Source organism: Gorilla gorilla, chromosome 9, assembly GCF_029281585.2.
Source record: "Gorilla gorilla gorilla isolate KB3781 chromosome 9, NHGRI_mGorGor1-v2.1_pri, whole genome shotgun sequence".
In the NCBI taxonomy this organism is placed as follows: Eukaryota; Metazoa; Chordata; class Mammalia; order Primates; family Hominidae; genus Gorilla; species Gorilla gorilla.
In genome coordinates this window covers 14,493,298-14,521,267 of record NC_073233.2, presented here as the reverse complement: position 1 = coordinate 14,521,267, position 27,970 = coordinate 14,493,298, and the positions used below count along the sequence as shown (strand labels likewise).

The 27,970-nt window shown below is 38.7% G+C and overlaps 1 protein-coding gene across 7 annotated transcripts in view; it reads left to right on the top strand.

The window, feature by feature from the left end:
- RIC3 (RIC3 acetylcholine receptor chaperone) overlaps positions 1 to 27,970 on the top strand; it is a 75,719-nt gene that overhangs the window by 23,821 nt on the left and 23,928 nt on the right. For 3 of the 7 annotated variants that reach the window (XR_008669938.2, XM_004050648.5, XM_019037205.4), the window contains exons 2-5: positions 6,364 to 6,590; positions 8,217 to 8,292; positions 9,114 to 9,207; positions 19,452 to 19,597. Coding sequence is in view for 6 of the 7 variants with exons in the window: in XM_004050648.5 (XP_004050696.1) it covers positions 6,364 to 6,590; positions 8,217 to 8,292; positions 9,114 to 9,207; positions 19,452 to 19,597 (543 nt within the window). In the remaining variant the exon portion in view is untranslated. Of the gene's footprint in view, positions 1 to 6,363; positions 6,591 to 6,629; positions 7,746 to 8,216; positions 8,293 to 9,113; positions 9,208 to 19,448; positions 19,598 to 27,970 lie in introns of those variants that run through there. The other 4 variants (XM_055356493.2, XM_063710916.1, XM_055356497.2 and 1 more) reach the window with 4 other exon arrangements.

The following is a 27,970-nucleotide window of genomic DNA, read 5'->3' as shown; positions in this document are numbered from 1 at the left end:
ATCTCTTGAAATGTTTTAGTTTGACTCTTCATCGACAACTTAAAGGCAGTTCTCAGTTCATAGCATTTTATTAACTTTGTTAGTGCAAGTTTACTTTCTTGTTTTATTCTTTTAGTTCTTTATCCTCAACCCACATTCCAGTTCCCTTTCCTGTTCATATGCACCTACTCTGATGTGTTTATGTTTATGTCTTTATATCCACATATTTGCTTGAAAGATTAATATCGTTATGTGTGTGCTTTCAACCTGCATAATGGTATTTGCTTTTTCTTAACCTAATTATATGTTTTTAAAGATGTATTCATGTTGCTATAGGTATGCCTAAAGTGTGGTTACCAAAGCTATGTAGAATTCCATATGTGTATTCACTCCATTTTGATTTTCCATTCTTCCAGTTAAGGAAATCAGAGTTAACTTCAAACTCCCTACTACACTATTGTCACAGCAAACATTCTCACATAGGTCTATAAAGTCTGTAATTCACATATATATAACCTTATTTGAGATTTTCTGTGGGATGTATTCACCAGAGTGGGATCATTGGATCATAGGGTGTGTACATATGTAATACCACGAAGTACAGCCAGATCACTAGGCAGAATATCTGTATCACTTACCCACAGTGCATGAGGATTCATGCCTCTCCACATCTTTGTCAATTTTGTTCAAGTCAAATCCAACAATTTTTTTATTTCTATTTTTAGAGTGTTATTTATTTAGAGTGTTATTTATGCTCTCTAGTATTTTCTGTTCTATAATGTTATCTCCTGGTGGTTTTTCATACACGCCTGTTTATTTGGCCATTTGAAGATTACTTTCTGGTAGTTGGTGTTAACTTTTTACTGCTCTTGATGGAGAAAAAAAAAATGCAAGAAAATCGATGTAATACCTCCGCCTGCCTCTGCCCCTCCCCCCAAGCCCTGCTCTTCCACTCACAAGATCCCCTTTTTCAAGAGTCCCTTTTTCACCGTGTTTGTGCTATATCCATCCTGTCTGTTCAGCTATAGCTGATTGGAAAGAGATGTATACCTACCCAAGCTGAATACTTAAAGTCCTCCTCCAAGGAATTTGAAATTAGGATGTCTCAGCTTGCCTGTTGAAGAACATGCAAATTGAGGGGCTGGGGCGACCATCTTCCCCTGTGTGCACAAAGGAGCTAGAGAAATGGTCTGCAGAGAAAGAATAAAGAAGATGTGCACAGAAAAACAAAGAAAAAACCTTATGGCCCCATAGAGAAGGAGAGAGATTGAGCTAGAATGTGAAAGTACCTGTCCTGGATCCTGATGGCTTTCCAGTTTCTAGTTCTCTTTTCTCCTGAGACCACATTGTATTTTCTTTTTTTTTTTTTTTTAATTTTTTTAATTTTTTTTTTTATTTTACTTTAAGTTTTAGGGTACATGTGCACATTGTGCAGGTTAGTTACATATGTATACGTGTGCCATGCTGGTGCGCTGCACCCACTAACTCGTCATTTAGCATTAGGTACATCTCCCAATGCTATCCCTCCCCCCTCCCCCCACCCCACCACAGTCCCCAGAGTGTGATATTCCCCTTCCGGTGTCCATGTGATCTCATTGTTCAATTCCCACCTATGAGTGAGAATATGCGGTGTTTGGTTTTTTGTTCTTGTGATAGTTTACTGAGAATGATGATTTCCAATTTCATCCATGTCCCTACAAAGCACATGAACTCATCATTTTTTATGGCTGCATAGTATTCCATGGTGTATATGTGCCACATTTTCTTAATCCAGTCTATCATTGTTGGACATTTGGGTTGATTCCAAGTCTTTGCTATTGTGAATAATGCCGCAATAAACATACGTGTGCATGTGTCTTTATAGCAGCATGATTTATAGTCCTTTGGGTATATACCCAGTAATGGGATGGCTGGGTCAAATGGTATTTCTAGTTCTAGATCCCTGAGGAATCGCCACACTGACTTCCACAATGGTTGAACTAGTTTACAGTCCCTCCAACAGTGTAAAAGTGTTCCTATTTCTCCACATCCTCTCCAGCACCTGTTGTTTCCTGACTTTTTAATGATTGCCATTCTAACTGGTGTGAGATGGTATCTCATTGTGGTTTTGATTTGCATTTCTCTGATGGCCAGTGATGATGAGCATTTTTTCATGTGTTTTTTGGCTGCATAAATGTCTTCTTTTGAGAAGTGTCTGTTCATGTCCTTCGCCCACTTTTTGATGGGGTTGTTTGTTTTTTTCTTGTAAATTTGTTTGAGTTCATTGTAGATTCTGGATATTAGCCCTTTGTCAGATGAGTAGGTTGCGAAAATTTTCTCCCATTTTGTAGGTTGCCTGTTCACTCTGATGGTAGTTTCTTTTGCTGTGCAGAAGCTCTTTAGTTTAATTAGATCCCATTTGTCAATTTTGTCTTTTGTTGCCATTGCTTTTGGTGTTTTGGACATGAAGTCCTTGCCCATGCCTATGTCCTGAATGGTATTGCCTAGATTTTCTTCTAGGGTTTTTATGGTTTTAGGTCTAACGTTTAAGTCTTTAATCCATCTTGAATTGATTTTTGTATAAGGTGTAAGGAAGGGATCCAGTTTCAGCTTTCTACATATGGCTAGCCAGTTATCCCAGCACCATTTATTAAATAGGGAATCCTTTCCCCATTGCTTGTTTTTCTCAGGTTTGTCAAAGATCTGATAGTTGTAGATATGCGGCGTTATTTCTGAGGGCTCTGTTCTGTTCCATTGATCTATATCTCTGTTTTGGTACCAGTACCATGCTGTTTTTGTTACTGTAGCCTTGTAGTATAGTTTGAAGTCAGGTAGTGTGATGCCTCCAGCTTTGTTCTTTTGGCTTAGGATTGCCTTGGCGATGCGGGCTCTTTTTTGGTTCCATATGAACTTTAAAGTAGTTTTTTCCAATTCTGTGAAGAAAGTCATAGGTAGCTTGATGGGGATGGCATTGAATCTGTAAATTACCTTGGGCAGTATGGCCATTTTCACGATATTGATTCTTCCTACCCATGAGCATGGAATGTTCTTCCATTTGTTTGTATCCTCTTTTATTTCCTTGAGCAGTGGTTTGTAGTTCTCCTTGAAGAAGTCCTTCACATCCCTTGTAAGTTGGATTCCTAGGTATTTTATTCTCTTTGAAGCAATTGTGAATGGGAGTTCACTCATGATTTGGCTCTCTGTTTGTCTGTTATTGGTGTATAAGAATGCTTGTGATTTTTGTACATTGATTTTGTATCCTGAGACTTTGCTGAAGTTGCCTATCAGCTTAAGGAGATTTTGGGCTGAGACAATGGGGTTTTCTAGATATACAATCATGTCGTCTGCAAACAGGGACAATTTGACTTCCTCTTTTCCTAATTGAATACCCTTTATTTCCTTCTCCTGCCTAATTGCCCTGGCCAGAACTTCCAACACTATATTGAATAGGAGTGGTGAGAGAGGGCATCCCTGTCTTGTGCCAGTTTTCAAAGGGAATGCTTCCAGTTTTTGCCCATTCAGTATGATATTGGCTGTGGGTTTGTCATAGATAGCTCTTATTATTTTGAAATACGTCCCATCAATACCTAATTTATTGAGCGTTTTTAGCATGAAGGGTTGTTGAATTTTGTCAAAGGCTTTTTCTGCATCTATTGAGATAATCATGTGGTTTTTGTCTTTGGCTCTGTTTATATGCTGGATTACATTTATTGATGTGCGTATATTGAACCAGCGTTGCATCCCAGGGATGAAGCCCACTTGATCATGGTGGATAAGCTTTTTGATGTGCTGCTGGATTCGTTTTGCCAGTATTTTATTGGGGATTTTTGCATCAATGTTCATCAAGGATATTGGTCTAAAATTCTCTTTTTTTGTTGTGTCTCTGCCCGGCTTTGGTATCAGAATGATGCTGGCCTCATAAAATGAGTTAGGGAGGATTCCCTCTTTTTCTATTGATTGGAATAGTTTCAGAAGGAATGGTACCAGTTCCTCCTTGTACCTCTGATAGAATTCGGCTGTGAATCCATCTGGTCCTGGACTCTTTTTGGTTGGTAAACTATTGATTATTGCCACAATTTCAGCTCCTGTTATTGGTCTATTCAGAGATTCAACTTCTTCCTGGTTTAGTGTTGGGAGAGTGTATGTGTCGAGGAATTTATCCATTTCTTCTAGATTTTCTAGTTTATTTGCGTAGAGGTGTTTGTAGTATTCTCTGATGGTAGTTTGTATTTCTGTGGGATCGGTGGTGATATCCCCTTTATCATTTTTTATTGTGTCTATTTGATTCTTCTCTCTTTTTTTCTTTATTAGTCTTGCTAGCGGTCTATCAATTTTGTTGATCCTTTCAAAAAACCAGCTCCTGGATTCATTAATTTTTTGAAGGGTTTTTTGTGTCTCTATTTCCTTCAGTTCTGCTCTGATTTTAGTTATTTCTTGCCTTCTGCTAGCTTTTGAATGTGTTTGCTCTTGCTTTTCTAGTTCTTTTAATTGTGATGTTAGAGTGTCAATTTTGGATCTTTCTTGCTTTCTCTTGTGGGCATTTAGTGCTATAAATTTCCCTCTACACACTGCTTTGAATGCGTCTCAGAGATTCTGATATGTGGTGTCTTTGTTCTCGTTGCTTTCAAAGAACATCTTTATTTCTGCCTTCATTTCGTTATGTACCCAGTAGTCATTCAGGAGCAGGTTGTTCAGTTTCCATGTAGTTCAGTGGTTTTGAGTGAGATTCTTAATCCTGAGTTCTAGTTTCATTGCACTGTGGTGTGAGAGATAGTTTGTTATAATCTCTGTTCTTTTACATTTGCTGAGGAGAGCTTTACTTCCAACTATGTGGTCAATTTTGGAATAGGTGTGGTGTGGTGCTGAAAAAAATGTATATTCTGTTGATTTGGGGTGGAGAGTTCTGTAGATGTCTATTAGGTCCGCTTGGTGCAGAGCTGAGTTCAATTCATGGGTATCCTTGTTGACTTTCTGTCTCGTTGATCTGTCTAATGTTGACAGTGGGGTGTTAAAGTCTCCCATTATTAATGTGTGGGAGTCTAAGTCTCTTTGTAGGTCACTCAGGACTTGCTTTATGAATCTGGGTGCTCCTGTATTGGGTGCATATATATTTAGGATATTTAGCTCTTCTTGTTGAATTGATCCCTTTAACATTATGTAATGGCCTTCTTTGTCTCTTTTGATCTTTGTTGGTTTAAAGTCTGTTTTATCAGAGACTAGGATTGCAACCCCTGCCTTTTTTTGTTTTCCATTTGCTTGGTAGATCTTCCTCCATCCTTTTATTTTGAGCCTATGTGTGTCTCTGCACGTGAGATGGATTTCCTGAATACAGCACACTGATGGGTCTTGACTCTTTATCCAATTTGCCAGTCTGTGTCTTTTAATTGGAGCATTTAGTCCATTTACATTTAAAGTTAATATTGTTATGTGTGAATTTGATCCTGTCATTATGATGTTAGCTGGTGATTTTGCTCGTTAGTTGATGCAGTTTCTTCCTAGTCTCGATGGTCTTTACATTTTGGCATGATTTTGCAGCGGCTGGTACCAGTTGTTCCTTTCCATGTTTGGCGCTTCCTTCAGGAGCTCTTTTAGGGCAGGCCTGGTGGTGACAAAATCTCTCAGCATTTGCTTGTCTGTAAAGTATTTTATTTCTCCTTCACTTATGAAGCTTAGTTTGGCTGGATATGAAATTCTGGGTTGAAAATTCTTTTCTTTAAGAATGTTGAATATTGGCCCCCACTCTCTTCTGACTTGTAGGGTTTCTGCCGAGAGATCCGCTGTTAGTCTGTATTTTCTTATCTGTATTAGTTAGGGGTGGCTAACTGCTGTAACAGATAGATTCCACAGTGTATAATGACCCTAACACAATAGAAGTTGATTTCTCACTCTTACAGACAGGTCCAGATGACTCTAAGTTAGTGAGGTGGCAGCAGTGGAGGGCTCTGCACTATGTAATTACTTAGGAGTCAGGTTGATGGAGGCTTTGCTGTTTCTACCCATGGCTTCCAAGGTCCCCCTGGGTGTCAGCATCCATGCTGCAGAAAAGAAATGATCATGGAGTTGAGTAACAAGGGAGATTTTATAGACCAGGCCTTGAGCTAGCACAGTCACTCACATTCCTTGGCTGGAACTCAGTTATTTGGCTACGTTTAACTGTATGGGAGTCTGAAAAATGTGGTCCAGCTAAGGACCCAGAGTTAAAAGAAAATGGGTTTGGTGAACAGCTAGAGATGATCACATCATATTTAGGATATGTGTGATACCTCTATATCCTTTTAATTAAGTTCCCATTTTTTTCTTAAACTTGTTTGTGTTGGCCTCTTTTATACCTTAATGATTTGGTGTTTTCATGATAGCCATCTTTAAAACAGTAGAAGAGATAAAAAGTTATTATTATTTTCTCAGGAAAATTGGGCCGATTTCCACCTATGATGCATCATCACCAGGCACCCTCAGATGGCCAGACTCCTGGGGCTCGTTTCCAGAGGTCTCACCTTGCGGAGGCATTTGCAAAGGCCAAAGGATCAGGTGGAGGTGCTGGAGGAGGAGGTAGTGGAAGAGGTCTGATGGGGCAGATTATTCCAATCTACGGTTTTGGGATTTTTTTATATATACTGTATATTCTATTTAAGGTAAGTAGAATCATCCTAATCATATTACATCAATGAAAATCTAATATGGCAATAAAAATCATTATCTACATTAAAACTTCTTATAGTTCATAAATTATTTCAAATCCATCATCTCTTTAAATCCTGCCTCCTTTTCATGAGGTACTTAGGATAGCCATTATTTCAGTTTCACATAGGAAATGTTTACTCAATGTTTAAGTGTTTTGCCACAAAATTCACAACTAACAAGGCAGAACTAGGACTTGAACCTGGATCTTTTGGTTCTTAATCCAGTGAGTGATACAATTCAAAGCACTCCCCCGCCAAAAAAAAAAAAAAAAAAAATTGACATCTTTACAGGCCGAAAAGGAATAAAGATTTTCTAAGAAGAGCTTTTATTATTGGGATTGGCACAGTGATTTCCAAATAGCCATTGTAAGGCCAAATAATGACAGCACTTTATCCTGCTTGTTTCTCCACAGGAATATGAGATGCTGTTTTTAATATTATCTCCAATAATTCTCCTGAGACAGAACTGTCCATCCTGAAATTAAGCCTGATATTTCCTAGCTCTGGGGAGACATGGGTATAGGTTCTTTAAAGCAGACCCTCAGTTAAGTTCCACCTCCAGGCAGGCCTTTGCAGGCCCCCGGCCCCTGTACTGTGAATTAGAGGCAGAAGCTTCACTTTGCCCTCCTGTCTAGAGTAAGCTTAAATAAGATGAGTTCTTTCTTGCCCAGGAATTCTGCAGGCAGTCTGAGTTGAGTCTGTAAGAATGCCCATAGGGTGCCACACATCCCTTTTAGATGAGCATGAGCAAGGAAGATGACCTGTAGGGAGATTTTTTTTCCTTGTGTTAGAAATGCTTGTTGTCTGGTGCCATAAAGAAACAGCACTTGGACGTAAATTTAATTTCCTCAGCAAGGCCATTTTTACTTTCTGCAGAAAGGGTACACTCGCCAGCAGTTTTGCCATGAGAGTACACCGAACAAAGGAGACAGGGTCATTTATAACCTGACGCATCCACCTTACTGCTGTGTCCGGTTTCCATTGGCTGGAACAGGACCTCGCATTCTGTATTTGTGCTGATTGGCTAGCGACTTAGAACTTTTTAAAAGAGGCAAAGGCAGAGGAGAACAAAGGAAGGAGGAACTAACTTGTGGAATGCTGAGAAAGGTAAAAACACCTTCATATAAGGAAGAGGAACAGGCTGTGACCTAATGCTTGCTTTGACAAGTATAGGCATGCCAGGGCAAATATTTAGGCTAAACTGTGGGAGCTAAGAACATAAAGTACCTTGATTTCTTTATTATGGCTAGCAGATATCTAAGCATGTTAGCATACGTTCTTGAATAGATTTTTCTTCTAAGAGAAGTTACTATTCCTAATTATACGGGGAGTAAAGTCTCTTTGAAGAGGAACCTCTACTTTACTTTTTACACTTGTGCTTTGATAATTTTTTACTTGGAAACCTCATCTTTTGGCGTTTTTTTTTTTTTTTTTAGCTATTTCTCTAGTGTTGCTATTTGATTTAATTTCTGACCTTCATTTTTGTTTCCCAACCTTTTTTTTTTTGTTTGATATGAGGGGTTCTGTGACTGAGGTTCTGAGCTGCTGTTGATGTGCTATACCTCCTTCAATTCTCAGCTCTCAAAGGGGAAAACAACTGCAGAGGATGGGAAATGCTATACTGCCACGCCTGGAAACACCCACAGGAAAATTAGTAAGTGCCCCTTCTCAGTATATTCACAGGTATTATTGAGTCAAACAGTTTTATAGCCACAGGGACAGTCTGTGGGTATGTCTTAAAAGCATTTCTCAAAAGTTGCTCCAAATTAATCTGATGCCATTTTTGCCTTAGTTCTGGGAATTCTCAAAAGTTTTTATATTGATGTTGGGGTTTTAAGGGAGGGATAGCTACAAAAAGTACAAAACCACCAGTTCACTTTTTAATATATTAGCAAATTAATATTTCATGTTTGGAATGACTTCTCATTTTCAGACTTCAAAATATTGGTAGCAGAGAGCAAAATGGAGGCAGAGAAATCATATCATTGCCAAAATCAGTTTTTAGATCTAGGGAAAGAGTTTAACACTTCTGACTGTTGAAACATGGCCATCAGATACTTATTATACAACTAGAATATTCTGTGTTCTCTAGGGAAATTAAATTTATACAACATGGCTCTTTCCTCAAGAATTTATAGACTAGAATGTATGTCAGGAAAAATAACCTATGAAAAATTTACCACCCACAAATAAGAGACTTGGCAAAAGCATTGCAGGAAATCATGTTTATCTGGGCTGTAACTGCTTTTTGGGTTTACTTCTGGATTTTCTATGGAACTAAATATCCCAGTCACACTTTGCATCCTTTTTGGAAATCTTAAATATTCACAGAATCCTTTAATAAAACTGCGGTGTTCTTCAATGAGATAGTAATGGGAAGTTCAACAGTACAATAGCTTTTTAAAAATTTGTGGTCTCTTTAACAGGTTTAGGGAGTTGTCTCTGATGGTTCTTAGATTGTTGCTTATTTTTTAGCCAGTTTTGAGCTTGCTCAACTGCAAGAAAAACTGAAGGAGACAGAAGCAGCCATGGAAAAATTAATCAACAGAGTGGGACCTAATGGTGAGAGGTAGGTTTTCATGTAACAGGACTCAGACTATTTCTCATTTAGAAAATAAATTCAGGCTGGGTGCAGTGGCCGAGGCCTGTAATCCCAGCACTTTGGGAGGCCGAGGTGGGTGGATCATCTGAGGTCAGGAGTTTGAGACCATCCTGACCAACATGATGAAACCCTGTCTCTACTAAAAATACAAAATTAGCCAGGTGTGGTGGGGCACACCTGCAATCCCAGCTACTTGGGAGGCTGAGGCAGGAGAATCGCTTGAACCTGGGAGGTGGAGGTTGCAGTGAGCCAAGATTGTGCCCTTGCACTCCAGCCTGGGCAATGAGAGCGAAATTCTATCTCAAAAAAAGAAAAGGAAAGAAAATTCAAAATTATGCTTTTTTTTTGATAAATAGACCACTTATTTTCATTTTATGTACTGTCAGTTTTTAAATTGTAAATATGTCATTTACGTATTCTTTATCATTTAACATTTTTCATTCACATACTGTCAAGCAACCTCAGTTTTCAAAAGTTTAATGTGCAAATTATTGTGAAAGTGAATAAATTTGTGAGTAATTCCTACAGGGTGAAATAACTATGATTTAAGAAAGAAAATTTCCTAGCTGTCTAAAATAGGTATAATTTTAAGTAAAACCAGGTTATTGAACATGATGCTTTCTACTTGAGACAAAATGAGAGAAGAGAGCAAGTGTGATCAGATTAGGCATTCATGTTTGTGTCGACTGTGCCAGCACAGAATTACATGTAAATTAGATGTTAAGAGCCAAACTGGCCATTTAGAATGTCCCAAAGGGAAGACACTCCTCTTGCTACCAGGCTGGCTGAGGATCTGAAAGGGTGGCTTCAGGAGGTTGATAGAAGTGGACAACAACCAAGAAAACGTGGATATAGAAAGGCCAGGAAGGAAAAACCAGAATGTAAGATGGAGGACAAAGAAGGGTTCAGTTTCAGCTAGGTCTTCTGGCAAGGATGGAGGAAGAATGTTAGGGGGAGTGGCAGAATCCCATGCAGAAGGAAGCGTTGAAATGTCCCTCCTGCATCTTTGTGAGCACACTGTAGTTTTTGCCCCAGGAAATCGTTGCTCTACCTTAGCCTCTATTTGCCATCCTTTATAGTACTAGTACGCTGTGCCCTTTGTTCACTGGCTTCAGCCTTGCCTATCTTTGGCTGGATATGAGAGAGTGGGTATCCTCAGATTGCAGCCTCCTGACCTGGCATTTCCCTGCAACATCTGCAGTGCTGTTGAAATGACATTTGTGAGGATGAACCTTGCCTGTGTGGGCCCAGGAGCCTTGACCTTCTTTTTGTCTGGAAAGCAGAGTTACTATCTGGAATGTTCCCCAAAGTTGTATAGATACATTAATATGTCTGTGTGAGTGTACAATAATTGATATTTATTGAACAATTACTAAGGACCACACTCTGAACTAAATGCTTTATATACATTATCTAACATATGACTATTTTTATGAGTGTGACTAAACCAATTTGTGCAGTTATACTTTTCTGGCCTTTTCTGCCCTAACCCTGTAGCTGCCACCTACAGTCTGGGTGGAGAACTACCCAGGCTATTATAGACAGTTATGTCTGAAAAAATATCTTTACACTCACCTGGGCCATTGGCAACCCCAGGCCACACCTAAGGGTCATGAAAACCAGGAATCCAACTTACAAGGGATGTGAAGGACCTCTTCAAGGAGAACTACAAACCACTGCTCAATGAAATAAAAGAGGATACAAACAAATGGAAGAACATTCCATGCTCATGGATAGGAAGAATCAATATCATGAAAATGGCCATACTGCCCAAGGTAATTTATAGATTCAATGCCATCCCCATCAAGCTACCAATGACTTTCTTCACAGAATTGGAAAAAACTACTTTAAAGTTCATATGGAACCAAAAAAGAGCCCACATTGCCAAGTCAGTCCTAAGCCAAAAGAACAAAGCTGGAGGCATCATGCTACCTGACTTCAAACTATACTACAAGGCTACAGTAACCAAAACAGCATGGTACTGGTACCAAAACAGAGATATAGACCAACGGAACAGAACAGAGCCCTCAGAAGTAATATCACACATCTACAACTATCTGATCTTTGACAAACCTGAGAAAAACAAGCAATGGGGAAAGGATTCCCTATTTAATAAAAGGCTTTGGGAAAACTGGCTAGCCATATGTAGAAAGCTGAAACTGGATCCCTTCCTTACACCTTATACAAAAATTAATTTAAGATGGTTTAAAGACTTAAATGTTAGAGCTAAAACCATAAAAACCCTAGAAGAAAATCTAGGCAATACCATTCAGGACATAGGCATGGACAAGGACTTCATGTCTAAGACTCCAAAAGCAATGGCAACAAAACCAAAATTGACAAATGGGATCTAATTAAACTAAAGAGCTTCTGCGCAGCAAAAGAAACTACCGTCAGAGTGAACAGGCAACCTACAGAATGGGAGAAAATTGTTGCAATCTACTCATCTGACAAAGGGCTAATATCCAGAATCTACAATGAACTCAAACAAATTTACGAGAAAAAAACAACCCCATCAACAAGCGGGCTAAGGATATGAACAGACACTTCTCAAAAGAAGACATTTACGCAGCCAAAAGACACATGAAAAAATGCTCATCATCACTGGCCATCAGAGAAATGCAAATCAAAACCACAGTGAGATACCATCTCACACCAGTTAGAATGGCAATCATTAAAAAGTCAGGAAACAACAGGTGCTGGAGAGGATGTGGAGAAATAGGAACACTTTTACACTGTTGGTGGGACTATAAACTAGTTCAACCATTGTGGAAGTCAGTGTGACGATTCCTCAGGGATCTAGAACTAGAAATACCATTTGACCCAGCCATCCCATTACTGGGTATATACCCAAAGGATTACAAATCATGCTGCTATAAAGACACATGCACACATATGTTTACTGAGGCACTATTCACAATAGCAAAGACTTGGAACCAACCCAAATGTCCATCAATGATAGACTGGATTAAGAAAATGTGGCACATATATACCATGGAATACTATGCAGCCATAAAAAGTGATGAGTTCATGTCCTTTGTAGGGACATGGATGAAACTGGAAACCATCATTCTCAGCAAACTATCTCAAGGATAAAAAACCAAACACCGCATGTTCTCACTCATAGGTGGGAATTGAACAATGAGAATACTTGGACACAGGAAGGGGAACATCACACACTGGGGCCTGTTGTGGGCTGAGGGGAGTGGGGAGGGATAGCATTAGGAGATATACCTAATGTAAATGACAAGTTGATGGGTGCAGCACACCAACATGGCACATGTATATGTATGTAACAAACCAGCACATTGTGCACATGTACCCTAGAACTTAAAGTATAATAAAAAATATATATATATTAAAAAAAAAGAAAACCATAGATGAAACCTCTGTGGGCAGGGCCTCTCACTTGGGAGACCCAACTCCTGGAGCTTGGGGTAAGAGACAACATGAAGATATTTTCTCATTATTATTTACTGTTGAGTAACAGACTCCCTTAACTCAAATTACTCCACCATTCAGTCCATGTACATGATCTATCTATAGCCCAAGCCAGGGATGCAATACTATAACCTCTAACTACTGTCTGTCCTCTTCATGCCAGATTTATGTCTCCTTTTTTTTTGCGCAAAGGCAGAGAAGCTGTCCCTATACTACATCTGGAGTTGTACTGTCTCATTTCAGGGGCCACAGGTCCTAGCCCAGAATGTTTACTTTTTATAAGATGCTGAGTTGTGGACTTCTTGGGAACATATTGATTGAAGCCTGCAGCATGGCAAAGGTTGTGTAAAACTTTTTCCACCCTACCTCTTAGGAACCGGGGGGCAACTCTCTTCCCACTGAAGAAAGAGCATGGCTCCTGGCTCTTTACCAAATCTCTCATTTTTTAGTTCTCAGATGTGATTTTTCTCTCTGACACTCCTTAATCCAACACCTTTTATCCTTACAGGTAGGCCCTATGGGACTTATGCCCTAAAGACTGTAAGGGCTAGGCAGCCCATATGTTCGTATGTTTTCTGTTGGTATAACTGAATACCACAGACTGGGTAATTTATAAAGAACAGAGGTTTATTTAGCTCACAGTTCTGGAGGCTGTGAAGTCCAAGGTTTACAGGCAGGTATCTGGTGAGGGTCTTCTTGCTGCATCATCATATGGTGGAAAGGCGGAAGGGCAAGCAAGCACATACAAAAGAGGGAGGCACCAGAGGCCAGCCCACTTTATGACAGCCCATCTTGGGATAACTAACCCACTGAGATAATGGCATTAATCTGTTCATGAGGGCTCTGCTCTCATGTCCTAATCACTTCATAAAGGTGCCACCTCTAAATACTGTTGCAATGTCAATTAAGTTTCAACATGAGTATAGGAGAAGACAGATATTCAAACCATAGCACCATGTTTCTACATGTTTTCCCTTTTATACTTACAGTTTGTGTCCTTTAACCTCAGTTTCTGTGGCATTTGTTCTTTTACAAGTCTGTGCTCCTGTGCTTATTAGAAAAGCCCAAAATATTCCAGTATTTGTTCTGTCAGATCAAAATTGTATCACATCTCTGGGTTTCTGGGGGTAAAGCAGAAGATACATTCATTTACAGCCTCTTAAGTCCTTTTATATAATATTCCATAACTGCAGGATGTTGGCTTAAAATTAGAAAACTCTACAGTTTCTGAAACTTTACCTTAATGCTTAAGTAAGAACAGAAATATGGGGAAAGTTTTTGATATTATCTAATAAAACTTTTCAGAAAGCTTTTACTTGTGAGGGATGTAGGTCTGTACACATATTTAAACAATGAAACCTAGAATGTCAGTCTTGTGCCATGTTCTCTCTGACATTAAGCACAGTGTTTAGCTCAAGGACACTAAGACTAAGGAAGGGGTCTAGGAATCAGAAGTGAGGTGTCCTGATTTCTGTCCTTACGATTTTGGTCCTCTCTTCCCCTACAACACACACTTATTTTGACTCTGAAGGCTTTTGAGGAGGAATGTCACAATTTGCTGTGCTTTAGAAAAATAACTCTTATAGTAATACATAGAGTGACTACATGCTAGAAGATTATTGAAAAGGTTTCAGTAAATGGTAATAAATAGGCCAGTGAGAGTGGAAAAGTGGGGATAAATTAAGGGGACCTAATGGAAGAAAAAAAATCACAGGCTGTATTCCTTTCTGGAATAGCATTCAAGTTGTAACAATTTACCTGCTAGAAGCATGGTATGGTCAAGCAGTCCGTGAAAAAAGCAAGGAGGGTGCAACCTCTGGCAGCAAAGGGCCCTGGCAGGCATGTCAAATATGTATGTGGGACTACAGATTTTTGCCATGAATTCCTGGAATGTAAACTCTTTGAGGCTAGACTTAGCCTATTTTGTTCACTGTGTTTGTATAGTAGGTACTAAGGAAATACTTATTGAATTAGAATATAGAATACCTATTCTTTTTTTTTTTTTTTTTTGAGATGGAGTCTCTCTCTGTCACCCAGGCTGCAGTGCTGTGGTGCAATCTCAGGTCACTGCAACCTCCACCTCCCAGGTTCAAGTGATTCTCCTGCCGCAGCCTCCTGAGTAGCTGGGAATACAGGCATGTGCCACCACGCCTGGCTAATTTTTGTATTTTTAGTAGAGACAAGGTTTCACCATGTTGGCCAGGCTCAACTCGAACTCCTGACCTCAGGTGATCTGCCTACCTTGGCCTCCCAAAGTGCTGGGATTACAGTCGTAAGCCACCGCACCTGGCCCCTATTCACTTTTGATATAAGCATTTGTGTGTTTTTGTGGTAGAAGAGGAAATCATGACCATTCCTTTACTTCAGTTCCTGACCTCTATATACAGAGCCCACTGGACATATCTCATAGATACCTACCTTTAGCCTCATCATATGATAAATATCTATTGAATGAATGAATGTCCAAGATGGCATTCATCATCTGTCCCCCAGCTGAACCTATTCTACCTTTAATTTCCATCTCAGCAAATGGCTCCACCATCCACTTGGTTGCCCAAAGCAGAAATTAGATGTTATCCTTGATTGACCTTTTATTTTACTTCCCATATCTCATCAATCACCATGTCTTGTCATTTCTATTTAATTAATAAGTCTGTCTTGCTGCAAAAGACTGTAGGCTCCGTGAGGTCAGGCATTATCCTTCTTAGCTGTAGAGCTTAGCACAGGCACATAAAAGGTTCCAAAAAAGTATTAGATGAAGTAGAAGAGGGAGTGAGTGAGTGAATGAATGCCTATTTTTGATACAGGTCGTAACTATCTCATGTGGTTTATCTGATTTTGCCTCCTTTCGGTTTTCTTTCTGTTTTCCACACAGATTATCTCTTTTGTTTTAATCCTTCAGCAGGTCCCTTTTGATTTTGAAAAAGCACGGAATCTTTAACGTAGCTTACATGGTCCTGAGTGACCTGGCCTTGTGTACCTCTCTTGCTTGATGATCTTTCTTCATCACTCTCTCTGTGGTCCAGCCACACCGACCACTTGCTGTTCCTCTAAAATACCTGTACCTTTTTGCCTCTGGACTTGGCATATACTTTTTCGTTTGCCTGGGTCCTCTCTCCCCCCACAACACACACTTATTTTGACTCTGAAGGCTTTTGAGGAGAAATGTCATGATTTGCTGTGCTTTAGAAAAATAACTCTTACAGTAATATATAGAGTGACTACATACTAGAAGGCTATTGAAAAGGTTTCAGCAAATGGTAATAAATAGGCCAGTGAGAGTGGAAAAGTGGGGGTAAGTTAAGGGGACCTAATGGAAGAAAAAAAATCACAGGCTGTATCAGGGTTCCTTGGTTGCAGGCAGCCAACTCTGGCTAGCAAAAAATTTGGAGTATGAGGAGGCAGAATTTATTGGAAGAATATGGGGTAGCTCATAATATCAAAGGAACAGCTGAACATGCAGATTTCAGGAAGGATGGTAACCAGAGCAGCTTTGGGCATTTAGGGAGCAGGAACAAAGGGAAAGTCTACTCATGGACTGTTGCCTGGATGAATTTAATGTCAAAAGTATTCAGTTCAGGCTTCACTGTGTTCAAGGTCCAAAAGTACAGTTGGCCCAACTTGGGTCCTATATCTATCCCTGAATCAATCCCTGCAGCCAAGGGGATGGAATGTGATAATTAGCAGTGGGTCACATGGCCACCCTTGAAGGAGAGGTAGGGGATGGATGGCTCACGTTAATCTTTGCACTATGAATGGAAGAGGAGATGGTTCCCCAAAAGAAAACTACTAACCAGATAAGAGTAATGGAGAAGAATAAATAAAGATGCATTGGAGATTTACAGCCAAACTGGAAGGAAGATTATGGCATTAACTAAGATAAAATACAAAAGAAGGGAAAGTACATAAGGCTTTGGAGTTGAGATCATAAGTTCAGCACTGAGTGTGTCTGAGATGCCATCAGGACGTCCATGTATAATATGAAACAGCAATAGGAAATTTGGTTCTTGAGGTCAGAGCAAAGGGCTCAGGTTTGGAAGTCATTGGCTGGGAGTGAGAGATGGAGAAAATCTCCATGGAGAAAGGTGAGATCACCAAATCTTTGAGGCATATCAGACTCTGCTGCAGTATCCTGAAATCTTTTACTGGTCTGAGTTCTGTTCTAACCATGAATGGTATTAACATCTGTTTAACTCTGTACTTAACTCTCGCATTTGGAACTTGATGATTCTGCTGGGCTTATAGAATTCAAAATTCTGGTGAGGCTGTTGCCCAACTGTGACCTTTTATTTTTCTATCATCTTAGAATCTTCCATACTCAGCCTCTTCTGGTCTTCCTGTTCATGCAGTTGCTCACGATCCTGAGCCAACTGGGACCCGGTTTCAAGAGGCGAATTTAAGGTTAACTTTAACATAGTTGCAAGGCCTCCAAGTGGAAATGCCCAGGAAATAACTGGAGTTGTGAGACAGGAATTTGTGTGAAAAGTCAAGATTAATAGTAGCATTAGGACATCTTTTCTGTAGAGGTGATGGTCTAATCTGTAATACTGGGTCAACTTCCTGAGGGCATGATTATAAGAATGGAGAAATGAGAGTCCTAGGATTGAGCCTTGGGAAAATTGTTTTGGGAGGTGGGTGGAAAAAAGTGAGCCAGGATCATAGATAAAAGGAATGTTTAAAGAAGTGGGAGAATACAAATGTCTCAATAGCTAAGGGAGGAGGAGGTTTCAAGCAGAGGATGGTCTATGGTATAGAGAAGTCAAGAAGAATGAAATGTGAGAAAAATACCCTTGGACTTAGTAAAGTGAAAAATCACTTAGGAGTAAAAGTTTTTGCAACTTTTCATAAAATGATAGAATGGAATCCAGAATTCAGGGAGGTGAAAGAAAATAATGGATGGTGAGGAAATGGGGATCAATCAAACTAACACGTAATTATTGAGCTCTTAACAGTGATCATGGCATTGTGTCTATACTGTTGTCAACTTAATTATTACTGCCCTCTAGGAGTATCAAACCCAGTTGAGATGATAAGGAATCCATGAAAATATTCATTGCAATAAATTCAGAAGATGTCATAAGGTAGACCATGATTAATGTGTAATGCATGATATGGACAATAAAAGTATACTTGTTTAGAGTGAAATGAGGATGCTTTGGTTTGGAGTTCTCTGGGAAAGCTCTTGTCTGTTCCTGCTTCCTGTAGTCTACCCATCCTCTTTTAGGATAAGGGCTTCTGATTTCCCATGACTTAGGAAACAGAATTAAGACTGTTTCATTCATTGAAGATCAGAATGCCCTGTGTACAGTCTGGAAAAGTAACATGTGCCGCCTGAAGAGACAAGAGTTTGTGATAAGCAGGTAAGCTCTTCTAGTCTGCCCCAGAAGCCTCACACAAAGTGGGTTGTTTTAACAGTGAGAAATAGGGGTTATGTGGGACACACGAGCAGTTGTGGAGAGTCAGGACTCCTGTACTGATGGGAAGAATAGAGCTATCAGAGGCCCTGTAAGTATAGGATTTTAGCTGCATGTGGAACAGACAGGCATCTTTAGTAGTTCATGGCTTTGAAGCTACTTGGTGTGGAAGAAGTGGAGCTCGTGGTGTTTTCGTTTTTCCTTTCACTGAGGTCTCTGGTAATGTTCATTTTCCTCAGTTACTATCTTCATGTTGAAAGGAGAAATACTCTTTTCATTTTCCTTATTAGTCATTAAGGCTAAAGTTAGGCTGAGCAGAGAAATGAATGCAGGCTCAGAACTGGCTGTTAGAAAAATAGACGACCATCTCCACAGGCTGGTACATAGTACATCATTTTTCCTTTGTAAGTGTTGTATTAACTTGTGTCTGGGTTTTAAGAAGAGAATAAGCCTCCATTAAATCCTGCTGCTAGATAAAACTGGTCTCAAAGCAGATAGTTATCAGTCTTCGAAGTAGGACCTTGTTTGCCTGTCAGTGTGATGCAGTGCTTTCCTCTAAAAGAAAACAACCAAACTGTTATCCTCGAGTCTCATGTTATTTTTGCAGATATTTGCCAGAACCACACAAGTAAGTTGGGATTCAAACCAGGTTTTCCAAAATGTGGAACTTGAGCACTGTGCTTCAAGAATTGCGCAGAATGCAATCAGAAGCCTGGGTGGTTTTAGTTATAGTGCTTCATTAAGTGGCAGTATGAATATATAAACAATATTTCTCCTCTGTGGACCCCAGTTTCCTCAATTTCTCTAGTCTAGATGATTGAATTTTCAAAATTACCCACCTCTGAAATTTTAGAATATATCCTTATACCTGCACACGTAAATTAAGCCTGGTGATTCTAGTAGCATAAATTTTCCCCGGTTGATGCTCATGGCCCAGAACTTTTTCCTTTGATGACCTTGCTTCAGAGAAAAGTGGCTTGTAGTGAATGGAGTAATGTGAGTAACAGTGAAATTGTTAGGCGATTAGAGAATCAGGGCATTGACATACACTGAAAAAACACTGAACTAAAAGCTGAGACATCTGGGATCTGGTCCTAGTATTGACATTAACTAATGTCGGGACCTTGGGCAATCACTTGATCTATTCTGGGCTTTAGTTTTCCCATTTATAAAATCAAAGCATTGAACTACATCTCTAGTTCCCAGCTATGCAGTTGGAGGATCAATTCCTAGAATAATTATCTGCTGCAATTGCACTTTCTATTCCAGTACCCAGACAGACCATAGTGATGTTTACATCCATTGCCTAGGAGTATTTACCACTAAATGGTTGGATTGTCTGATATTTCTAAGCAGAGCACAGACTGTGACTTCTGACCAAGAGAAACGGTTGCTACATCAGCTCCGAGAAATCACCAGGGTCATGAAAGAAGGAAAATTCATTGACAGATTTTCTCCAGAGAAAGAAGCTGAGGAGGCCCCTTACATGGAGGACTGGGAAGGTAAACAGTGTCTTCTCATTTTTTTGTTAGCTGTCAGCCCAGAAAAGAGATCTTAACAGATTTTTTAAAAATCAGCTTCATTATTGAGGTATAATATATAAACAGTAATATTAACCAGTTTTAAATGTACGGTTGGATGAGTTTTGACAAATATATAGAGTTTGTGTAATCACACCATAATTTTGATAAAGAACATTTCCATTACCCCAGAAAGCTCCCCCTTTGTAGCTAATGCCCTTCTCCTGCCCCTGGCAACAACTGAACTGCTTTCTGTGCTTTTAGTTTTGCCTTTTCTATGTAAGTGATCATACTGCATATACTCATTGGCTTCTTTGATTTAGCGTAATACTTTTGACATTCATGTTTGTTATTGAGTGTATCTGAAATTTTTTTCTTGCTGAGTAGTAGTCAGTTATATACTTATACCATAATTTGTTTGTCCATTCACCAGTTGAGGAGCGTTTGGGTTATTCCTAGCTTTGCACTCTTATGACTCAAGCAGCTATGAACTTTTGCATATGAGTCTTTGTTTGAACATATATTTGTATTTCTTTTGAGTCTATACCTAGGAGTGAGATTTTTGGGTTTAAGGTAATTGTATATTTAACTTTTTTTGTTTTTGTTTTTCAAGACAGTCTCATTTTGTCACCCAGGCTGGAGTGCAGCAGAGCAATCTCAGCTCGCTGCAACCTCTACCTCCTGGGTTCAAGTGATTCTCCTGCCTCAGCCTCCCAAGTAGCTGAGATTACAGGTGCCTGGCACCACACCTGAATAATTTTTGTATTTTTAGTAGAGACGGGGTTTCACCATGTTGGCCAGGCTGGTCTCAAACTCCTGACCTCAAGTGATCTGCCTGCCTCAGCCCCTCAAAGTGCTGGGATTATAGGTGTCGGCCACCACGCCTGGCCACATGTTTAACTTTATTAGAAACTGTCAACCTGCTTTCCTAAGTAGGTCTACTTTTTCCCTTCCCACCAGTGGTGTATGGCAATTAAAGTTACTCCACATCCTTGGTGACACTTTGTCTTGTCAGTCTTTTTAATTTTATCCATTCTAGTGAGTGTAAAATGATACCTTAATTGTGACTTTAATTTACCTTTCTCCAATGACTAATGATGATGAACATTTTTTCATGTGCTTATTTGCCATCTGCATATCTTTGAAGTGTCTGTTCAAGTCGTTTGCCAATTTTTAAATTGGTTTGATTAGGTTCTTGTTGGGTTGCAAGAGTTCTATATATATTCCGAGTACAAATTCTTTATCATTTCTGTATTTTGCAAATATTTTCTGTAGCTTGCCTTTATATTTTCTTAACAGCGTCTTCCAAAGAATAGAAGTTTTAAATTTTGATGAAGTCCAACTTACCGTTTTTTTCTTTACGATTTACTTTTTTTTTTTTTTTGAGACAGAGTCTTGCTCTGTCACCCAGGCCGGAGTGCAGTGGTGCCATCTCGGCTCACTGTAAGCTCCACCTCCCAGGTTCACGCCATCCTCCTGCCTCAGCCTCCCTAGTAGCTGGGACTACAGGCACCTGCCACCACGCCTGGCTAATTTTTTTGTATTTTTAGTAGAGACGGGGTTTCACCATGTTAGCCAGGATGGTCTCGATCTCCTGACCGCGTGATCCACCCACTTCGGCATCCCAAAGTGCTGGGATTACAGGTGTGAGCCGCCGTGCCCAGCCCATTTTTTATGTTCTGTTTAAGAAATATTTGGCTAACCCAAGGTTTCCCAACTCCCATGTTTTCTAGAAATTTTACGGTTTTAGCTTTTACATTTAGGCCTGTGATCTATTTTGAGTTAACCTTTATAGATGATCTGAGGTGTCAGGACTGAGGTTTATTTTTTTCCATATCAAATACCCAATTGTTCAGCTTCTTTTGTTACATTTAATTAGCTTGACATTTGCTTGACAAACCAGTTGGCCATGCATGTGCTTGTCTCTTCTGGGCTCTATTCTGTTCCATTGATCTGTATGTCTCTACTTGTACCAATAGCACATGGTCCTTATTACTATGTCTTTATAGTAAGTCTTTATTTTGGGTAGTTCAAGTTGTTCAGATTTTTTTTCCCAAAATTATTTTGGCTATTTCCTTCACAATTTCAGATAAATTTACAATCAGTTTGTCAGTTTTTATGAAAAAGCCTGATGGGATTTTGATTGGTACTGCTTTGAATCTTTAGATCAATTTGGAAGAATCAATACTGTAATGATATTGAATCTTCTAGTTCATGAACGTGTTATATCTCACCATTTATTTAGATCTTTTAAAAGTTCTCTCAGCAATGTGTTGTAGTTTCCAGTGTATAGGTCTTGCATATGTGAGGGATATTGGTCTGTGATTTTCTTTTCTTGTAATTTCTTTGGTTTTGATTTCAGCGTAATCCTGGCCTCATAAAATGCATTGGGATGTGTTCCTTTTTCTATTTTCTGGAAAAGTTTCATAGAGTTACTGTTATTTATTCCATAAAAGTTATGTGGAATTCTCCAGTGATATTATCTTGGTCTGGAGTTGCTTGCTTGCTTGCTTGCTTGCTTGCTTTCTCTTTTTCTTTTTCTTTCTTTCTTTTTCTTTTTTTTTTTCAGGGTCTTGCCCTGTTGCCCAGGCTGGAGTACAGTGGCACGTGATCATGGCTCACTGTTTGATCTCCTGGGCTCAAGCAACCCTCCCACCTCAGCCTCAGTAGCTGAGCCTACAGGCATGCACTACCATGCCTGGCTAATTTTTTAATTTTTCAATTTTTTAAATTTAAAAAATTAGCCAGGCGTGGTGGTACATGCCTGTAGGCCCATCTACTCATGCCTGGTCTTGAACTCCTGCTCTTAAGCAATCTTCTGGTCTTGGCCTCCAAAATGCTGGGATTATAGGCATGAGCCACTGTGCCCAGTTGGCCTGGAGTTTTATTTGTGGGAAGATGTCTATGAATTTAATGTATTTTATGGATATAGTGCTATTCGATCATTCACTTCTTGAGTGAACTTTTGATAGTTTGTATCTTTCAAGGAATTTACATAGTTCATCCATATTGTCAACTTTATTGTTAGTATAAAGTTGTTCATAATATAGTCTAATTATCCATTTAATGTACGTAAGATCTGTAGGGTGCACCCTCTTCTATTCTTGATCCTGGTAATTTGTTTCTTTTCCTGATCAAGCTGCCCAGAGGTTTATCATCCTTGTTGATCTTTTCAAAGAGCTGTAATTTGGTTTCTTTTTGTTTGTTTGTTTCTTATTTCATTGACTTGTGTTTCTTTCTTTCTGGTACTTTTGGTTTAATTTGCCTTTCTCTAGTTTCTCAAGGTGGAAGCTTAGACCCATGATCTATATTTTTGGCCATTATTTTATTAATGATCTGTGTCTTTGTGTCTCTCTCTTATTTCCTTCTGGCTCTCCAGTTGCATATATGTTTGATATTGCCCCACAGGTCATGTGAGTTCTGTTCACTTTTTTTTTTCTTACCATGCTTAGTTTTGAATAGTTTTTCTTGATATGTCTTCAGGTTTATTGATGTCTTCTACTGTATCTAACCCACTGTTAATCTTATTCAGTGTTTTTTAATTTCAGACATTATCATCTCTAGAAGTTTCATTTGGGTCTTTTTTATGTCTCATTTATTCATATTTTACTCTCTTAAACGTATGAGGCATATCTGTAATAGCTTTCTTGACTGTTTTAATTGCTAATTTCATCATCCATGCCATTTCTGGGAATGTTTCTGTTGACTAATTTTTCGCCTGGTAATGGGTCCTAATTTCCCTTTTCTTTTTTTTTTTTTTTTTTTTTTTCATACCTGGTAGGTTTTGACTGGATGATGGATATTACAAATTTTGCATTGTTAGGTGCTGGATTTTGTTTTAGTACTTTAAATAGTGTTGGATTTATTAGGTTAGCATTTAGGTTAGTAGAAAACAGTTGAATCCTTTAAGGCTTTAACATTTTTTAGTTTGGGTCCAGAACAGCCTTTATTTATTCTAGGGCTAATTATTTAGTTATATGCTTATACCATAATTTGTCCATTCACCAGTTGAGGAACGTTTGGGTTATTCCTAGCTTTGCACTCTTATGACTCAAGTAGCTATGAACTTTTGCATATGAGTCTTTGTGAATATTTATAGCAGCTTAATTTCAATAGCCAAGAACTGGAAACAACCCATATGTCTTTTAGGAGGTGAATAAACTGTGGCATATATATATATATATACTGTGGTATACACTTAGCAATAAAAAGGAATGAACTATATATACAACAACCTAGATGAATTTCCAGAGAATTATGCTGAGTAGGGGGAAAAAACTAATTCCCAAAGGTTACATACTATATGATTCCATTTATAATTGACGTGGCAATATTATAGAAATAGAGGACTGATTAGTTGTTGCTAGGAGTTAAGAGGGGAATAGGAGTAGGGAAGAGTGAGTGTGCCATGAAAGGGCAACATAAGGGATCCTTGTGGTGATGGAAAATGTTCTGTATACTGACTATATCAATATTAATATCCTGGTTGTTATATTGTAGTACAGTTTTGCTAGATGTTGCCTTTGGGAGAAACTGGATAAAGGGTACATGGGATTTCTGTATTACTAGTAGTATTATTTTTTAAAGGGATAGAGTCTTAACCATGTTGCCCATGCTGGGACTCAGGCGATCCTCCCACCTCAGCCTCCTGAGTAGCTGGGACTCCAGGTGCATGCCACTGTGCCTGGCTTGTATTATTTCTTATATGCTGCCTGTGAATCTATAATTATCTCAAAATAAAAAAGGTTAATTTTTTTAAAAGCAACACAAATTCTAAGGGAAAAGATTGTGTAGCTTAAATACTTAAAACTTTTACCTTCTGCAGATCAGAGAATATCACACAGTTTAAAAGACAAGAATAAACTGGAAAAATATTTATAACAAATATGATTGAAAAAAGTTATCTTTTTTTTTTTTTTTTGTTTGAGACAGAGGCTTGCTTGCTTTGTTGCCCAAGTTGGAGTGCTGTAGCTTGATATCTGCTCCCTGCAACCTCTGCCTCCTGGGTTCAAGTGATTCTCGTGCCTCAGCCTCCCAAATAGCTGGGACTACAGTCATGTGCCACCATGCCCAACTAATTTTTTTAGTTTTAGTAGAGACATGGTTTTGCCATGTTAACCAGGCTGGTCTTGAACTCCTGGCCTCAAGCGATCTGCCCACCACAACCTGCCAAAGTGCTGGGATTACAGACGTGAGCCACTGCGCCTGGCGGATATATTTAATATATTTAAAAGTTCTAGAACTAATTTAGAAAACACTGATATCCTTACAGATAAGCAGTTCACAAAGAGAAAAAATGCAAACAGCTATGAAACATATAAAAAAGTATTTTAATCTCACAAGTAATTAATGAAATGAAATTCAGTTTTTCCTCCAAATTGCAGTTTTCATTGTTCCCCCTCTACCTACCTTTTAGGTGTTGTTGAAATTATATGGAATTTTAACTACAAGTGATATTAATTTTTAAAGATATTAACCTTTTCTGTTTTAAGTGTCATTTCTTAACAGCAGCATTAAATTCCTAGGCCACATTATCAATACTTATTTTATGTTGATAATTCTTACAGATTTCATTGTTAACCACTGTCATCATATATAGCATCATCTTTCTTGAATTTAAATTTTGACTAATTTTTGTATTTATCAAGAATACCTTTATATTTTTTCCCATATAGTATTGTGTACTGAATACTTGGATATCTGTACATATTTTTCACCTGTACACAAATTGTTTGGCTGGGTATAAAATCGTTGATTATGCCATTTTCCCTAAAAAGTTTGAAAATATTGCTTCATTCTCTACTTTAATTTGATATTGAAAATGAGAAATCTTATCCTGGTCTGCTTCTTTTTCTCAATAGGTTACCTGTTTTTAGTTAGGTAGCTTGTTTGTTTTCTGTCTGGAAATTTGTTTTATTTTCTTTCTTTTTTTAAAAAAATTATATTTGGGGTATTGGTGTCTTTTTTATTATTATACTTTAAGTTCTAGGGTACATGTGTACAACGTGCAGGTTTGTTACATAGGTATACATGTGCCATGTTGGTTTGCTCCACCCATCAACTCATTTACATTAGGTATTTCTCCTAATGCTATCCCTCCCCTAGCCCTCCATCCTCTGACAGGTCCCGGTGTATGATGTTCCTCACCCTGTGTCCAAGTGATCTCATTGTTCAGTTCCCACCTATGAGTGTTTGGTTTTCTGTCCTTGTGATAGTTTACTGAGAATGATGGTTTCCAGCTTCATCCATGTCCCTGCAAGGGACATGAACTCATCCTTTTTTATGGATGCATAGTATTCCATGGTGTATATATGCCACATTTTCTTAATCCATTCTATCATTGATGGACATTTGGGTTGGTTCCAAGTCTTTGCTATTGTGAATAGTGCCGCAATAAATGTACGTGTGCATGTGTCTTTATAGTAGCATGATTTATAATCCTTTGGGTATATACGCAGTAATGGGATTGCCGGGTCAAATGGTAATTCCAGTTCTAGATCCTTGAAGAATTGCCACACCGTCTTCCACAATGGTTGAACTAATTTGCACTCCCACCAACAGTGTAGAAGCGTTCCTATTTCTCCACATCCTCTCTAGCATCTGTTATTTCCTTACTTTTTAATGATTGCCATTCTAACTGGCATGAGATGGTATCTCATTGTGGTTTTGATTTGCATTTCTCTGATGGCCAGTGATGAGCATTTTTTCATATGTCTGTTGGCTGCATACATGTCTTCTTTTGAGAAGTGTCTGTTCATAATCCTTTGCCCACTTTTCGATGGGGTTGTTTGTTCTTTTCTTATAAATTTGAGTTTTTTGTAGATTCTAGATATTAGCCCTTTGTCAGATGGGTAGATTGCAAAAATTTTCTCCCATTCTGTAGGTTGCCTGTTCACTCTGATGGTAGTTTCTTTTGCTGTGCAGAAGCTCTTTAGTTTAATTAGATCCCATTTGTCTATTTTGGCTTTTGTTGCCATTGCTTTTGGTGTTTTAGTCATGAAGTCCTTGCCTATGCCTATGTCCTGAATGGTATTGCCTAGGTTTTCTTCTAGGGTTTTTATGGTTTTAGGTCTAACATTTAAGTCTTTAATCCATCTTGAATTAATTTTTGTATAAGGTGTAAGGAAGGGATCCAGTTTCAGCTTTCTACATATGGCTAGCCAGTTATCCCAGCACCATTTATTAAATAGGGAATCCTTTCCCCATTTCTTGTTTTTGTCAGGTTTGTCAAAGATCAGATAGTTGTAGATGTGTGGTCTTATTTCTGAGGCCTCTGTTCTGTTCCATTGGTCTATATCTCTATTTTGGTGCCAGTACCATGCTGTTTTGGTTACTGTAGCCTTGTAGTATAGTTTGAAGTCAGGTAGCATGATGCCTCCAGCTTTTAACAATCTGAATTTGGTTGGATAATCTGCACGTGTCTGAGCGTGTACGAATGTGTGGATTTTTCATAGTATTTTTGCCAAGCATTTAGCGAGTCCTTCCCATCTGAAGACTCAAGGCTTTCTTCAGCTAAAGGGTATTTTCTTTTATAATTTCTTTGATTATTGTTCCCATTTACCTTATTTTGTTCTCTCATTCTAGAATTCCAGTAATTCTGAGATTGGATATTGTTGATAGTTTATCAGCTATCTTGTAGCTTATCTTTTTTCCTCATAATTTCCATTTCTTTATCATTTTATCTTTATGCTGGGAGAATTCCTCAACTTGGACTTTTAATATACTAATTTGGTTTTCAGCCATGTCCATTTCAATCTGCTATTTTTTCTTTTTTTTTTTTGAGATGGAGTCTCACTCTGTCTCCCAGGCTAGAGTGCAATGGTGTGATCTCAGCTCACTGCAACCTTCGCTGCCTGGGTTCAAGTGATTCTCATGCTTCAGCCTCCTAAGTAGCTGGGACTACAGGTGCCCGCCATCACTCCTGGCTAATTTTTTTTGTATTTTTAGTAGAGACAGGGTTTTGCCATGTTGGTCAGGCTGGTCTCGAACTCTTGACCTCAGGTGATCCAACTGCCTCAGCCTCCCAAAGTGTTAGGATTACAGGCGTGAGCCACTGCGCCCAGCCCAATCTGCTGTTTTCTTGCCTGAGCATTAATTTTTTTTTTTTTTTTTTTTTTACAATTATGGCTTTCTATTCAATAGCTCCTTTTTATTTCTTGTTTGCTACCTTTTTAAATTGAAGCCTGGCTAGGTTTTATCAATGCAGTATCTTCTTGAATATTATTAGGAATATCAATCATAAATTGGTTGGTTAACTCCTTTATCTCCTGCACTAACTATTTTATTAGAGACTATTGGCATTATTTGTTTTGGTTAGTTTTGTTCCCTCATTTTGAACTGCTGGTTTCCTCATAG